Raw genomic sequence first — 17,970 nt, 5'->3', positions numbered from 1 at the left:
GCCTTGGATTCGAACTGAGATCATTCTGTCATTTTGAGGATTGTATCCCAGTATTGCTTTTCCTACTCTTTTATTGACTATGAAGGCTACTCCATTTCTTCTGAGGGATTCTTGCCCGCAGTAGTATACCTGATGGTCATCTGAATTAAATTCACCCATTCCTGTCCATTTTAGTTCGCTGATACCTAAGATGTCGATGTTCAGTCTTGTCATCTCTTGTTTGACCACGTCCAACTTTCCTTGATTCATGGATCTTACATTCCAGGTTCCTATGGAGAAAAAATCTTTACAGCATCGGACTTTCCTTTCACCACCAGACACATCCACAGCTGAGCGTCCTTTCGGCTTTGGCCCAGTCGCTTCATTCTTTCTGGCGCTACTAGTACTAGCCCTCTGCTCTTCCCCAGTAGCATATTGGACGCCTTCCGACCTGAGGGGCTCATCTTCCAGCGTCATATCGTTTTGCCTTTTGGTACTGTCCATAGGGTTTTCATGGCAAAGATACTGGAGTGGTTTGCCATTTCCTTCTCCAGTGGATCACGTTTTGTCAGAACTCTCTGCTATGACCTGTCCGTCTTGGGTGGCCCTGCACGGCATAGCTCATAGCTTCATTGAATTACGCAAGCCCCTTCGCCACGACAAGGCAGTAATCCATGAAGGGGCCACCTGTCTTAGTTTTTTTAAATAAGAATCAATTGTAAGGTCCTCCTACCATATGCTCTGCTTGATCACATGGACTCAGAAAACTCATTTATGCATTTTGCCTTACTCTTTTTTCCTCTTAATCTTACTTCAACTTTACAAATATGAAATTGTCCAGAAATTATTCTAACAACAGATGTCCACTGCCAGATGTTTATATTTTAATGCGCACTTATCTTGAGATTCATTATTAATGTATTATTTTATTTTATTTCCCCTTCTCTTAGGTATGATTATCGTGAAATGCTGCACAATGCCACTTTCTGTCTGGTCCCCCGTGGCCGGAGGCTTGGATCCTTCAGGTTCTTGGAGGCCCTGCAGGTAAAAACAGTAGATATTTTAGTTCTATTTAAGCTTGTTTTTCCCCTCAAGTAAAATTCTGTCCTGGGTATTCAGGTGGTAGGGAAAAGAAGAGGAAAACAGAGATTATATTTCAGTGGAATGACTTGCCTTCAGAAATTGTGGGTGCTCCAACACTGGAGAATTTAAAGAAGAGATTGGATAGCTATTTGTCTGGAATAGTATAAGGTCTCCTGCTTGAGTAAGGGGCAGGGCTAGAACTGGGGGCCCCAACCCCCAGGCCATGGATCCGTAAGGGTCCATGGCCTGCTAGGAAATGAGCCTCACAGCTAGGAGGCAAGAGGCAGGTGTGCGAGTGAAGCTTCATCTGTATTTGCAGCCACTCCCCAATACTAGCATCACTGCCAGAGTGGAACAATTGACATCTGCTGTCTCGCCTCTGCCTGCTCACCCTGGCCAATTTACCTCAGGTGACTTAGACTAGGGCAACTCTGCACCACAGAACAATTCGCCGTGAGTGAGATACTGTTATTTCCCCAAGGCAAATGCCAGAGGCACCTCCTTCTCCTCCTCCTTTTCTCTCTCCCTCTCTCCCTCTCTCCCTCCTCCATACATGATGGAAACAGGCTTGCACAGATATACATGGAGAAGGGAGGATATGTGGATGCACAGAGAAGAGAGGATGTGTGGATGCATGAAGGGAGGTGGATCTTTGGATGAGCTGAGGTTTGCGCACATGTACATGGAGAGGGAAGAATGTATGGATTCTCCCTCCAAGAGAATGTGTCTCTCCATTCTCCCCCCCTCCCCTCGTGTGTTTAGCCAAAGACTGCTGGAGCAGCATTGGAGAATTGAAAGGGCCTAGGTGAGGAGAGGGAGTGAGGGCTGGAGTAGGAAACCATGCATGTAATTGAGTATATTTACCATAACTATTTCACTGATTGGCAATTAAAAGCGCACCCTCCTGAAAGGAGGTTTCCACTGGTTGTTCTGAAGAGTTTAAAAAAGGCTGGTAAAAGGGAAAAATAAAAAGACAGAATTAAGGGTCCAAACAAGTTGGCTTTGCAACTATCTTCCTTCCTTCCTTCCTTCCTTCCTTCCTTCCTTCCTTCCTTCCTTCCTTCCTTCCTTCCTTCTTTCTTTCTTTCCTCTTTACAAGCCTCTTCGAAGTTGTTCAGATCAACCAGCAGAAACCTCCAACTTTCAGGAGGGTGTGTTTTTCATTACCAATCAATGAACTAGTTATGATAAATATAGTCAACAGTTGGAGGGAAAAAACAACCTCAGGGCTCCCACTGATTCTGCATTATGGTGAGTTTTATTATTTCATTATATATTACAGTGTAATAATAATAAAAATAAAGTTCACAATAAATGTAATGCACTTAAATCATCCTGAAACCTCCCCTACACCCAAGTCTTTGGAAGAATTGTCTTCCATGAAACCAGTCAATGGCGCCAAAAGAGTTGGAAGCCACTGGACTAGAAGACCTCTAAAAGTCCTTTCCAACTCTATTCTTCTGTTTTTCTGCATCCATTCCTCTTCAGGAGAGTTAGCCAGAGGCTCACAGGAGTTTCTCATCATCAAGAAGTACCATTATATTTCCTTAAAGATTGTCCTAGACCAGACATGTCAAAGTCGCAACATCATGTGACGTCGTGCAATGTATCAGGATGGTTTTGCCATTGCTGGCAATGGGGTGGGTGCTGCTTCCGCGTGACGCTTCCGGCCTGCGGGCCAGCAGTTTGACACCCCTGTCCTAGACCATTGGACAAATAGAATTAGAAATATTACTTTAGAGCAAAGACGGTGAAGTTTTTTGCTGAAAATATATATCACTTAGTATTTTATTGGCTCCCAGAGCCAGAAAACAACATTGACCTATTACATATTCAGAAGATACGAAGTTCCACCAAGAGATTTGGATATTATTTTTTTTTGCTTTTTTTAAACTGAGATATGCGCATTTGAAGACTTACACTATAAATTTTTTACACTTCCACTGAAGCGGAATGGGAAAACATTTCGGTTTTTAGCAGTCCAGGTCAATGTGGGCTTTGAGGTTTATATGGAGTCACAGATTTACAAAATTAGCCTAGTTTTTCACACTGCACTGCTAGATAAGTCTTAAAAGGTAATTTCTGTTTGTTAGACATTCTCAGGGAAAGGAAGCTGCAGGACAAAGTGGATGCACAATTAAAATGATGCAAAATAAAACAATTTACCCACTCCATTCAAGATATGTTTTGGAGAATTATCTTGCTGCTATAACGTCTCTGTTTGACAATGCAGTGACACGAGGATTTTACAAAAAAGATACTAAAAATTGCACAGTTAAATATAGGAAGCAAAATTACCCAGTTCACACAGCATGCATGTCACTTATTTTTTCCCACTATCCCTAACATCTGTTTTCGCCCCTGCCTCTTAGGACTCCTAATCCTAATCCTAGTTTAATTTTCTTTGGCAATAAGATATTTCATGGATTTTACTATGATCCATAAAGAAGTCCGAACGAAAAGCTATCATCTTTGCTATCCTTACAGAAGTCTAAGAAATGAGATGTCACTATTGCTGTCCTTAGAGAATCACTGAGAAACTATCCTTAGAAATCACTAACACTATTCCTACCCGACTTTCATTTCCATTGGCAATGGAAATTTCCTGTGCATTTTCCTATAGTCCATAAAGAAATCAGAAGAAAAGCTATTGCATGCTCTTTCTTTAGAGAACCTCTAAGAATATATCTCTAACATCAGTTCTTGTCTCTAATTCCAAGCAAACCTAACCCTAACTTTAACACTTACCTTACCCATAACACTACTTTTCTTTTCACTGTCAATCACATTTTCCCATGTAATTTACTCTACTCCACAAAGAAGTCTAAACAAAAAGCTGTAATCTTCACTATCCTTAGAGAATTTCTAAAAATCTATCCCAGAGATCAGTTTTTACTCCTGTGTCTAAGGAGATCTAACCCTAATTTCAGTGGGTAATGGTAATTTGCAGTTAGATTTTCCCTTGTATGTTCTCTTTCATTAGAGAACCTCTAAGAATCTATGTCTAACATTAGTCTTCAAATCTAATGTTTGACGCAAAGAAATCTAACCCTAACACAAACCTAATTCTAGTTTCATTTTCATTGGCAATGGGATTTTTTTCAGTGCATTTTACTCTGGTCCATGTTCCCTTTCATCAGAGAACCTCTAAGAATTTATCCCTAGCATCAATTTTCGGCCCTGACTCCAAGGGGATCTAAACCTATCCCTAATTCTTAACATATTTTCATTTGCAATAGTGACAAATATTTTCATTTTCATTGACAATGCCATTATTTTACTCTGGTCCAAAAAGAGGTCCAGACAAAAAGCTGTCACATTCTCTTTCCTTAGAGAACGTCTAAGAATCTATCTCTAACACCACTTTTCGGCACATTTTATTTCTTGAAAATCTCAGTCTGTATTTATATAGAATATCCCAATCAACTGAACTACTACTGAACTAATGAACCACTGTCATCACATCTGTAATTTTTTTTGATGCATGTGTAAAGGTGTGTTGCCAAAGGTTATTTCTACAAACTCCTCTTTCTGGAAAAGTACAGCTTGTTAATTGTTCATTGAAATGCCATCTTAACAGAATAAGAATTGGAAGGGAACTTGGAGGTCTTCTAGTCTTCTAATCCAACTCCCTGCTTGAGCCGGAGACCCCATACCATTGCAGAAAAATGGTTGTCCTATCCAGTGCTTTTTTTTGTAAAAGAAAAAGGTGCCGGAACTCACACATGTCATACAACCCACCTTGCCTACCATACAAGGTTCCATCCAAAAAAGGTGCCGGAACTCCATTCTGAGCATTCTATGAGAAAAAAGCCCTGGTCCTATCTCTTCATAATAATCTCCAGTGATAGAGCACCCACAACTTCCTAAGGCACATCATTCCACTAATTAAAAGTTCTCACTGTCAGGAAATTTCTCCTTAATTGTAGGTTGCATCTCTCCTTTGCTTTGGAGAATAGGTTGATCCCCTCTTCTTTGTGCCAGCCCCTTAAATATTGGAACACTTGCTATCATGTCAACCCCTAGTCCTTCTTTTCATTGAACTAGGCATACCCAATTCCTGCAATTGAATCTTGAAACTGTCCACCCCCATATTTTTTGTACAGGCTGCCTGTATTCCTGTGATGCTCAGCAATGGATGGGAACTTCCGTTCTCAGAGGTGATTAATTGGAATCAAGCTGCCGTCATAGGAGATGAAAGATTGTTACTACAGGTAAGGTGTGGGCGAATGGCAGCAAAACAGAGGCCTTCATCCAGTCAGTTGACAAGAGCAGCCATCTTCTCTACTTTCAGGAAAGATATATCCAAAAGGTCATGGCCATAAAAGAGATTTTTATCAGCCAGGATTTGTCTGTGTCATTGTGAATATTAACTCATTTAATAAAGCATTATTCACTTTCTGACATGAAGGTCATTCCAGCTTCCAAATGTCTTGATTAAAAATGTAGCGGCATCTGTTATTTATATATATATATATAGGTGTGTGGAAGAGCTCGAGTTGAAAGCTCTTGCCATACACAAGTGATTTGCAATGTCAAAATATTTATAATCCTGATATTTCTCATCCTAAATTAGGGTTTGGGGCAACCTACATATTATTCTCACATGTGTTTATCTCTAATTCCGAGCTCTTCCTGAATTTAGCTTCTAAATATTAAAAAGCACTCAAGATACATATTTAAAAGCTTCATGTTTTACTGTTGAAATATCTGCAGTATTTTATGAGCCTTTACAACATTACAGAAGATTGAAGTTGAAATTTGAAAAGTGCGACATTTGGTAGATAACTAAATTCTGATTCATATTTGATTGATTGATTGATTGATTGATTGATTGATTGATTGATCATGTTTATATGGCCACCCAACTCACAGGAGTGATTCTGGCTGGTGTAATATTAATCTGGGAGATGCAGATCGCCGTCACTTCCTTTTATTCTGGCATTTTATAAAGACTCGGCATCCAGTGGAAAAAACACAAACTACTGGATTATTCTGGGATGTTGTTCTCTCCTTTGCAAATCTCCTTTGAAGAATTTGGAGCTAATCTCCTGCTTTTAAACACTTAAATAGAAATGAAAGAAATGGCCCAAGTCACTGCTTTTACACTAATAGAGACTATTGGGTCTTTCTTATAAGGAGTCCTCCAGTTATAACCATTTGTTTAGCGACCATTCAAATGACAATGAAAAAGGTAACTTGTGATAGGTCCTCACACTTACGACTGTCACATGATCAAAATTTGGGCACTTGGCACAACCGGCCTGTATTTGCAAGAGTTGCGGCATGCTGTGGCGTCAGGTGATCAACATTTGACGCCTTCCTAGTGTTAAAACGGGTCCTCAACCCTGGCAACTTTAAGACTAAGCTTTGCTGGCTGAGGAATTCTGGGAGTTGAAGTCCACAAGTCTTAAAGTTCCCAAGGTTGAGGACCCTTGTACTAAAAGACCGCGTGATACACTTAACAACGGCAGTGATTTGCTTAACGACCGTGGTGAAAAGGTCATGAAATTTGGCGCGACTCACTTAACAACTGTGTTGCTAAGCAGTGGAAATTCTGGCTCTAACTGGTGGCAAGTCAAGGGCTACTTGTATTTCTCCCCACTGGGAAAAAAAAAACCTGTCATCCAGAGAAAGTTATTTTGTGGCTTAAGCCCGGTGCTTTTCTGAAAGAGTGCTTCTGGATTCAGAGCTGCTCTCCAATTTGTTATAGGGGGAGGGAGGAGAGGGAAGATGCCTCTGAGACCCTTTTAATGGGAGACTTCAAGGAATAAACCTGAATTCCTTTTCATGCAAGGCACGTGCTGCACCGCCAGGCGTGTGACCGACATATATTTAAATTTGGCAAAAAATGTAAAAATCTACACCATGCCTGACGTATTTAGCTGCCGAAGGTAAGAGAAGAAGGCCGCACAGAATTCCAAATATCTATGAATGTCCCCTGCCTCCCAAGAGTACATTAATATTCTGATCTTTGTTGTTTCCTGTAATGCAGAATTGATTATCTTCACAGCTGCTTCCTTACTAGAACAGCTACTATACTATTATTAACAATGTTTTTTAAAGAGCTGGCACGAAGCCCAAATGTCTGCTTTGGGAAATGTTTTTGTTGCATTACAGTTTTTCATTTCCCAGTTTAGATGCACTCGGATGTTTTTATTTACATATTCTCAAAATACTGTCATGCTGTTCCAGCTTCAGACAGGCTGAAGCCACTTTCCCTGTTGTTTTCATTTTAGCATCCCTTTTCTCCTTCCTTGTCATGGTGTCCCTGGCCTGCTATTAAAGCATCATCCTGTCCTAATAATTCTCTTGTATTCATAGCAGGTCAGCATCAACTCATCGTTGCCCACACCTATCTTGTAAGCCAAGAGATGAAGAGTAAATAGCCAAACGAAATTAAAAACAGAGGCCCTCGTTTGTGTTGTAAGTGAGCCAACATGTAAAGATAGGCTTCAGAAAACACAGGCAGTCTCCTGCTAACAACCCCAGCTGTGATTGTAATTTCCATCACTAAGGGAAGTGGTTGTTAAGTAAGTGAGTCACACTTGTTTTATGATCTTTTTCCCATGGTTGTTAAGTGAATCACTGCAGTTGTTAAGTGGCCTTGTGCTCATTAAGCCAAGCCAACTTCCCCCATTAAGTTTGCTCTTCGTAAACCGATTGGGAAGGTCTCAAATGGCAGTCATGTGACACACACACACACCCCAGATACTTCAACCATTGTAAATACATGTGCCCAAATTGTGATCATGTTACCATCAGAATGCTGCTGTATGTGTGAGGACTGGTCATAAGTCACTTAATATTGTTGTAATTTTGAACGGTCGCTAAACAGATAGTTGTAAGAGGACTACAGTTTAATTGACTGCAGTCAATTAATTGTTTAATTGACTGCAGTCAATTAATTATGTTTAATTGACTGCAGTCAATTAAACATAATGCAGAACTTTTTATTTATTTATTTGAATTTATTAGCTCTCCCCTCCCCCTCAACTCCAATGGACATATAACAAATGATTGCCCAAAATGTAAATGTTACCAAAATCTACCTGAAAATTCATACATTCTTGCCAATTTATAAATTCACAAGATTTCTTTGCTGGGCCCCTTAGAATTGCAAAACCAATTAAATAGGCTGGCTTTTTTTAAAAAAAAAAAGCTGCAATCCTAAATGGACTAAGTAATGCATAGCTCCCTTTGAAAACACAGGGTGTTAGGACCAAATGTATAATATTGCACAGTTAAAGGTTTACTGTGTATGTAGTCTCTTGAAAAGGTAGCTAATCTATTTTAATTTTATCAGTAAATGGAATTTATCTTTTCTGCATAATAATAAAGAATTTTATTTCCATATTTCCTACCTTTCTTCCTACCTATCTCTCTCTCTTGGTGCTCACTCCTGTAAAATAAGTGTTCAGTCAAAAACCACCTAGTGAGCTTCGGGTTTAAATTCAGGATTTGAACCTAAGTCTTTCCTGTCCTGGATTGAGAGTTAATCATCTTGATTCCCTGGCTTATTAAAGTATGAACACATTTAGCTGCCTATTCAGACCACACCATTTAATTAATTATTTTATTTCTTAAGCTAAACCTACCTTGGTAAAGACCTCTCACGCTCTTTCAAGAAAATGTAAAGCCAACCTTAAAACCAGAGATATTAAAAAGCTCCAATGTAAAAGAGTTAAAATTAATTGTGCAAAGCCTGTTTTGGATATTTTAGGCTTCTAGTGTAATGGGGAATATATCCTAAAGAACTTAGGCTAGACCTTGAGTCTCCATTCATTAACTCAATCTCAGGTTACATGGAAAAGGTGTTCTCAAGTGGTCTGGAGGAAAGCCATATAAAGTTTTAACAATAATGGCCATCAGTTTCCATTTCACTCAGCAAAATAAATAAATAAATAAATTGCTGGGCATTTAGCCCAGGTATAATGTGGTTTCTTTTGAGCGATGTGGTGGCCTAGAGGTGGAGCTCTTGCCTCACAGTCAGGTGGCTGTGAGTTCAATCCTAGCTAGTGGCAGATATTTCTCTCCGGGTGCAAAGAGCTATTTGTAGGTGTCAGGAAGGGCATCCAACCAGTAAACGCTCAGCTCCATTCAGTCGCCATGGCTCCATCCCAATGCAAGGGATTACAGGGTCATTTAAAGAAAAAAGTGTGGTTTCTTTCAGTCCTTTAGGAATCCAACCAGCTGCTGTGTTCTGTGCTAGACAGAACCAGTCTATGTGGTGTGTCTTACACTTGATGGACCTGGAGTTTGCCCCACCCTCATCATTTTAAGGACATTTTCCATCCAGGAAAGAATGTCCTAGCTCCACTTTAGAAAACCAGAAAGAGATCACCATTCAATGGCATTTCTCAGACTGTTCTTTGAGGGGAGTATAACTCCATTTAAAACCAGGAGAGTCACAACTTCTCCAGAATTGTGATTCCTTATAATGTGTACCTCTGTGCCTGGATTCTGTTTCAATTTATAATCAGCCATCTAGTAATAGCAATAGCACTTAGACTTATATACCACTTCACAGTGCTTTACAGCCTTCTCTGAGCAAATTGCCCCCAACAATCTGGGTCCTCATTTTACTTACCTCAGAAGCATGGAAGTCTGAGTCAACCGGCAGTCAGCAGAAGTAGCCTGCAGTACTGCATTCTAACCACTGCGCCACCAGGGCTCTTAACAATGTAAGTAATTTTTAAGTGTAGTCATGCTATAGAAAAATACGTTTTGGTTCCACCAGAAGATTGATAGCTCTAAATCTCCCAATGTTCTTTCTCACTGATTCCATGTAGATAGTTAAAAATGATGAAGGCAGAATGGACTCAGTCCTTTATCTAAAGGGCTCCATCCACTCAACTGCTTCTGTTTTAAGAAAGTTAAATTACCCTAACTGAAATCTTTCTTCTAAATTTGCCAAATAATCCATAAGGTTATCATGATATCAAAAGATTTGAACAACCCCTTTCCCTGACAGCCTCCAGACAAAGATCGTCATGAGAAAAAACAACTAAATCTCAATCCTATAATCGCCTTTAAAGCTATGTTGAAATGGGTTAAGATTTTTCATCAACAATTGCCATGTTATATGAACCCAGCAACCTAAGTTTAATGTTAACTGAGATGAACAAGGAGATGCCATAAAAAGTTACATAAAGAGATAAAAACCAAAAATAAGCAAACTTGAGACTGATTTACAAAGCTGGTGTGTTTAGCCATACTTGAGATTCAGCAGCTATGTGTAAACTACAGGCAGAGGCCTCTGAAATAATCTTCTTGGTCAAACAAGAAGAAAAGAGCAAGGAACTGGTTATGTTCATTCATGAATCTCTAAACCCATATTTAAAGGCATATTCATTGTCTTGTGTAACATTATCCAGAAGTCATTTCACCAGTAAACAGCAGCTGTGAAAACCTACTTTTTTCCCACTAAAGCATGGTTCACCATGAAGTGTAACAAAAAACACTGGCTCTAAACAGTCATATCTTCAAATCTCATTCATTGAATGACTCTGAGTTCCATTTAAAGGTAGTGGATAAGTCTTGTTCCTTACAGTTATAGGTCTAAATTCCTTATGAAGCACTTTCAGGCCCTAGCCTGCACATTTCAGTGGTTCAGTGTTGGTTTAGTCCAGGAAGATCTTCACATCACCAATAAACGAAGGCATGATCACTCCTGTGTTGACTTATCTGACTAATTGCTGCCTTCTTGCATTGATGGATGCAATGTAATGTGAGAAAGACCTTGGGGAGGGTGAGGAAGAACTGCTGCCTTAGGAACGGTCATATAAGAGAGGCCATAGCCTGCAGCTGGATAATGGAAGTAGAAAGAGGTTCCAAAGGAACTCTCCCTAGCTTCTCAGGCTGTAAAAGGTAGGCTGGGAGATTTGTACCTTCAGACTTGCAAGATTCTGTTACTGTCACCTTACAGTGAAATAGAATTAGCTCATCTGCTCATGTTCCTGTATGATCTACCTGGGAAGCCTGACAGTGCGTCTCGTATTTCCATTTTTAGTTTTCTTCTGACCCTAGTTTCAATAATAGATTTGCAGATTGTTAAAATGATTGTATATTGGCCTTCTTCCACATTCAACAGAGTTGCTAATTGTTGCCGCCTTTGCAGGACGCATAATGGGAAAGCCCGTATGGCTCCTGCTTCAGAGGAAATGCTAACGAAATTTTGCAATGCTCTTCTTGGAGGTGCAAGTCAGTGTTGCTTACCATAGCTTCCTTAGGACACCTTGGCTTCTTTTCATGCTGAGCCAATGAATGAAGATAGCATGTCATCTGCCTCCTGTTTTGGGAAGTCCCCTGTAGCTTGCTGAAAGGAGCACTGGGATACTGGTCAGCAATATAGGCAAAACTGGGTGTTGAGCAGAAGGCCTTTGTTAACTCTGCGAAGTAGTCCAGACAAGAAACACAACCAGGAGTACTAGCTCTATCGTTATTGTAAGGTTACATTAACAGGATCATGTAAGACTGAAAGTATTTTTCTCACCTTTTCCTTTTACTCTCCGGAAAACTAGGAAAAATCCTTTCTGAAATGAACCCCATGTTCTCCCTTCTTCTTGGACCGAGATACCTGGATAATGGTTCTCCAGTTTGTGGCTTTCCCTCCTGTCTCCAAAGGCCATTCTCACACACCATTACAGATTTCAATTCAATGAACCTCTTGCCAAAACACAATTTGGCAGAGGAAAATTGTTGCCCTTAAGATGATTCCTCACTGTCCCCATTGTCTGTGAAATCATGATGCTATGTAAAGAACAGATGTATTCTAATTAAGAGTATTTTATTGGAATGCATTTTGGGGTTAAAAACTTGAGAAAAATATGTATGAGTGAAAGAGCCCTTGTTGGGTATAATCTAATATGTAAGCGGAAAATGCAAAATGGCACAAATCAAAAGCAAACATCGGCAGATGCTTTACGCATAATTAGTCCAGGAAAAATGAATCATTTGAAAGGCTTAGGAAGAGCACAGCAGACTAATGAGAAAATAGGTGCCGTACTGAAATTTCAATCAATGGGATACCAAGAAGGATTTATTTTTCCTGTTTTAGAGCCTATGTACACATAGATAGAAGAAGATATACAAATCAGATAAATATACAAAGATATACAAATCAAATAAATTGGAATCATTTTTTCTCCTGTCTGCTATGCAAGTCACACAGTTCATAGAAACTTGCATCTCTCTTAGATACAGGTAGTTGCTTGTTTAGTAACCATACTAAGTGATTACTAAGTGAAGCCTTGACTGTGCCTGTGATCTTACTTCAACTTATCTTTACTTTATAGATCTGCAAAGGTCATAAATACAGGCATTGGTCACATTACCGTCATAACTGGGAATGGTCATATTCCAAGGCAGTCGTTAAATGGAGATTGCTTGTGGTCTCTTCCTTTTTCTTCTTCCTGTGGATGTGGTCCCACTTAGCCACCAATGGGTTGTCAGTTTACAGAGCAAGAACATCCCCTAGGGAACTTTTGGGACATAATGTTAGAGAAATTACTTGGGTTTATACTTATTACAGAGCTGCTTAATTTGTATTTCCTATATCAATAGATTAACTAGAATCATTATCCTTCTGGTTCTGAATTTTATGAAGCAGTTCTCCATAAAAGAAAAAAAATGTCACAAAGTTATGCAAAGGACAGATGGGGTCCAAAATATATGCATGATGAAAATCTTTAAAAGGTTTTACAGGAGAAGGGGGGTTAGTTGTGGAAATGGTTAAAAATTTAAGTTGAGATTAAAAAAAAGAGAACTCAGAATGGATAAATTCAACATTATAAGTTACTTTGTGCTTGTAGATTGACAAGCAATAGCAATAGCACTTGGACTTACATACCGCTTCACAGTGCTTTACAGCCCTCTGTGAGCAGTTTACAGAGTCAGCATTTTGCCCCCAACAATCTGGGTCCTCATTTTACCAACCTCAGAAGGATGGAAGGATGAGTCAGCCTTGAGCCGGTGAGAATTGTACTGCTGAACTGCAGGCAACCGGCAGGCAGCAGAAGTAGCCTGCAGTACTGCATTCTAACCACTGTGCCAACATGACAAGCACTATATATAACTTATTGAGAATTAATCCATAGCCCACAAATACTGTATGTCCTATTTTTTAATTAATTGATTCATTTATATCCTATCTTTGTTTTTTTTTAATAAATAACTCAAGGCAGGAAACATACCTAATATTCCTTCTCCCTTCATATTTTCCCCACAACAACCCTGTGAGGTGGGTTGGACTCAGAGAAAGTAACAGGTCCCAAATTACCCAGCCATCTTTCATGCCTAAAGTGGAACTAGAACTCACAGTCTCCTGGTGATTGGCTTAGAAATACCCAGCTGGTTTTCATGTCTAAGGCGGGACTGGAACTCACAATCCTCTGTTTCTAGCCTAGTGCCTTAACCATTAGACCAAACTGGCTCTCTATTACTATCTTTCTCTCTTTCTATTATGTAGTCCATAAATTGTCATGGTGAACTGGGAATAAAGAAAGTTTTATTTTTTTCCCCGATTGAAGGCCTCACTTTGTAGCTATCTTTGCAAAGATAGTCAATGGAGCCAGAACTGTTGCTTAAATTGATTCTACTTCCCATAAATTTTAATTTAGTTCAAACTCTGTCCAGCTAATAACATTACTATCCTTTCCCCCCTTAATCACATGGAACATTATCATTTGAAAATAGCTTTTAAAAATTTGACCTTCCACCTTCACTTCTGGATTGTTGGTGCACAGGCTGGTTTCAGCCTTTGAGAAAACAGCTTGGAAGATGGACTGAAAAGCCTTTTAAGTTCTGAAAGATTATAGGCATCCATGTTGAGTTTTTGCCCCATTTTATGACCTTTTTGTGAAGTGAATTGCTCTAATTCTTAAGTTAGTAACACGGTTCTTAAGGGCACCTGGCTTCCCACTTGATTATGCTTGTCAGAAGGTTGCAAAAGGTGATCACATGAACCCGGGACCTCATAAATACATGTCAGTTGCCAAGGGGACCATGGGGACACTGCAACAATCCTAAGTGTGAAAAACTCATAAGTCACATTTTTGGTGCAGCTGTAACTTCAAATGGTCACTGAGCAAATGGTTATAAATCAAGGACTACCTGTAAATGTAAGAAGTTTGAGAGCTGTATGCAACGAAATTTCATTTTGATGTATGCCGATTGGTGTACATTCAAAGTGACAATAAAGTTATCACATCACTAAGTGTAAGCTCTCTGGTCAGAGATGGGACAGAGATGAGCATTAACAGCCCATATAATTCAATTTCCAATTATTGCTATCATGGCTGGCGTTGCCTGACAATGTGAATTGCCTGCCGTAGAGGAGAGCCAAAATGCACTGTAAACTAAATGGATTGGGCTATAAGCGGATTGTCTGGAAAGGCCCCTCATTGTGTCTTAATGTTCCCAGGCTGTGATGTTTTCAAGTGTCTTTATTTGTTTCCGTGTTGTATTACAGATCCCTTCTACAATCAGGTCTATCCATCAGGATAAAATCCTAGCACTTAGACAGCAGACTCAGTTCTTGTGGGAAGCTTATTTTTCTTCTGTTGAGAAGATTGTATTGACCACACTAGAGGTGAGTAACAATTTTCAGATAATAGCTGGAGCTGAAGCCTGACTTTTCGGTGTATTTGGATTGTGTCTGGTCTTGACTTTTGCAGGTACTTAGCAAGGCAATCACCTCTACAAAGAATCGGATGAAGGAGAGACTTTCGACTTCTTTATAACTTTTCTTCCCTGAGGAACGGGGGTCTTTGTCTCTGGGATTGGTGTAAGAAGAAATGACAGGCTGACAAATTGGCAACCATCTTAAGTTGCTAGGAAATGTGGTCTCTCGTAGACTAGAAGCTTCCTTGGGATTTTTGATAGCTAATAAATCAACTTGCTTGTCATTGATGGTAAATGGGTTCTTTAAGACCCTTTCCTGGGGAAAAAAAATCATGTTTTGAAAAAAGTGATACTATAATACTTTTCCTCCGTTCAGTCAGGCTTTCTGCTCCAAGATGTTTTCAAGGTCTTTGATGGATGTCTGGAGGAAGGTGGAAAAAAATTTTGGGCTTAAGGCAGTAGCTATTTCAGATTAAGGAGGCAAATGTCAGAAACTTGACTGAGAATTAAAATGAGTTAGCTGCGTTTTTAAGTGCCTTTATGTTGAGCCTTAGCTTGATTTTGCAGATCCTGACTTGTACTCTTTTTTTTCTCTCAATTTCTTCATGTTAATGCTAAACCATGATTCAGGCTTGCATACATAAGCACAGACTCCAGCCTTTTCTAAGTCCTAGTGTAAAGAAAGAAGAGATGATTCCCATATTAGTTTGACATTTGATCCTAGCAAAGCGATTCAATTCTTTGCGATCACGGATTACAGGCAAATGAGATTTTGACAATGCTAAAAATGCTTTCCTGCAAATCTGCATGTGGGATATGCAGTAAGACTGAATTTCTTGAATTCAGTTTCTGAAAAAATCCCGCTCCCTGTTGATTCATACAGATTTGGAGTCAGCTACATTTTCCTTTTTTTCTCCCTTCTTATAGCAAATTCCTCTTTTCCTGTTTTTGCAGTTTTAATCACCACCATAATGAGTTCTCTCATTAAGTAAAAATATTTTTCAAACTGATTTCATTCAGATTAGAACTGATCCAACAGAAGCAATGGCTTTAGATTAGCCTTGATTCAGGCCCAAGATTATATTGCATCTATAATTATAACAGGCTTACAATGACTGGCTTATATGATGGCATCATTGTTCAGTCACTAAGTCATGCCCGACTCTTAGCAACACTGTGGACCACAGCATGCCCTGCTCCCCTATTCTGCCCCCCCCCCCGGTCTCCCAGAGTTTTCCCAAATTCACATTCATTGCACTAGATGACACTATCTAACCACTTATGACACTATCTAACCACTTATCTAACTCCCAACAGTATGCAAATAATGCTGAGATTGAAAACTTCCCAGAGAGTGCTATAAAACACTACTGGGCGGTATATAAGTCTAAATGCTATTGCTAGTACAATCTCATCCTCTGCCATCCCCTTCTCCTTTAGCTTTTAAGCTTTCTCAACATTAGGGTCTTTTCCAATGAGTCCTCTCTTGTCATTTGATAGCCGAAGTATTTGAGCTTCAGCTTCAGTATCTGTCCTTGTAAAGAATAGTCAGGGTTTATTTCAAGATGGATTGGATTGATTTGATTTCCTTGCAGTCTAAAGGACTTACAAGAGTCTTCTCCAGCACCACAATTTGAAACCTTCAATTTGGCGCTCAGTCTTCCTTACGGTCCAATCCCCACACCCACACATTACTCCTGGGATGATGGCATCTCTGCAGATACAATTCTAAGCCATGTTTAATATTGACAGAACGGACTGGGGCAGCTGAGAAGTTAGCTTTCAAGATTAAAAAGTAAATTTTCCAGGATTCAAAGTCAACTCAGCTCTTGGTGATTATCAATACGTCCATGCAGTTTGTTTTCTTTCCACCAAAAATAAACAAATGTGGTTTTTTTTCCATTGCTTCTTCTGAACAGTATAGTCTGCAGATTCCTTAGTGGTTCCCACTTGTGATTCACCAAGGTTAATCTTGCTTAGCTTAGGCTAGACAAGGTCAACTAACTATTGCTATCTGCTCAGGAAGATTGTAAGAAGTTGCTATTTTATCTGCTAGTTTGTGTGCTACTTACTATACACACTGTTCTGCAGAGCAAAACAAGTTACATTTGAAATGTTCTAATATCTGTTTCAGCAATAGATATGACCTATTTTCATATATGCTGGGAAGAAGCTACACATATTTGCTGTGGTTCCTTCGATACCCATTAAAATTGTACTATAGGCTACCAAAACAACAGCTTGTTCATATAAACTGATTCTTTTAAAGCAATGCATTGCTGGCTGGGGTATTCTGGGAGTTGAAAGTCACACAACTTAAAATGGTTAAGGTTGGGAAATTATTGTTTTAACGCAACCTGTTGAGGACTTCATCTTTCACTACTTGGTCAGTCCTCCTAGATACAAATTTTCCTTTTTTAAAAAAAAATCTTTGATTAGCCATAGGGATGTTCCTTTTTTCCCCCCCTGTACCTGTTTCCTCAAAACTTGAATTGATTTTACCTGGTGGGACAAAGGTAGAACTGAATGAGATGTGAGGGTATTTATCCAATTCATATTCCCACAAAAGGAAAAGGAGCTGAATTAAATGAAATGCAATCTTCACCTGCTTTATGTTTGCTTGACTTCGTGAAATTAAAACCTATATAAAACCAGTTTTAATACTGAAAGAAAGGAGAGTGAGACAATTTGCATATTCAATGCATATTGACTTAATTCAACAGAAATATCCTCATCCCCATTAAAAGTAGATTCATGACCCAGGAGTGTGGGAGGCGAGGAAAAGAATTGATATCAAGATAGAAATGCACCCTTTGGAACACATTTTAATTTAGAGTCCTTTTATGGGGGAAAAATCGTTATCTCATTCAGCCCAGTTTCCGGATTGAAATTTCCTTCTTCAATCCATGCAGGCTACATGTTTACTTAATTAGTAAGTTTACAAAAATAAGCTTTTGAGTCCCCAGGAAGAGTGGAGGCCAGCCAAATTGACACAAATATGTTTGACACAAATTCATTTTTAGACCAAACTTTCAGCAGTGATTTAAAAGGGGAGGAAAAATGAAGAGCGCAAATTGCAAATGGCATTTAGCGATGGGTGTGGAGCTATTTTTCCTGTGCAATTTTTACGGCTAGCAAAAGAGCTGTAAATTGCCTCTATTTTTGTCCTTTCCTGTATCCTTTCCTACAAAGCTTTCCCAGCCTTTTGCACGATTAAATATTGTTTTCAGAGCCTGAATGGTTATCTGTTAAATTTGGTGCAGCCTTTTAAGATAGTCCCTGATC

General features: G+C 39.3%; 1 protein-coding gene across 1 annotated transcript in view; it reads left to right on the top strand.

Moving 5' to 3' along the window:
- The window catches only part of EXT1 (exostosin glycosyltransferase 1), a 310,771-nt gene that overhangs the window by 265,063 nt on the left and 27,738 nt on the right, over positions 1–17,970 (top strand). The window contains exons 2-4 of the mRNA XM_083359823.1: positions 930–1,023; positions 5,169–5,276; positions 14,534–14,653. Of these exons, the coding sequence (XP_083215949.1) occupies positions 930–1,023; positions 5,169–5,276; positions 14,534–14,653 (322 nt within the window). The remainder of the gene's footprint in view (positions 1–929; positions 1,024–5,168; positions 5,277–14,533; positions 14,654–17,970) is intronic.

This window comes from Vipera ursinii (assembly GCF_947247035.1).
Source record: "Vipera ursinii genome assembly, chromosome: 3".
NCBI lineage: Eukaryota > Metazoa > Chordata > Lepidosauria > Squamata > Viperidae > Vipera > Vipera ursinii.
The sequence above is the reverse complement of the archived record's forward strand: the minus strand, read 5'-3'. Positions and strand labels throughout refer to the sequence as shown.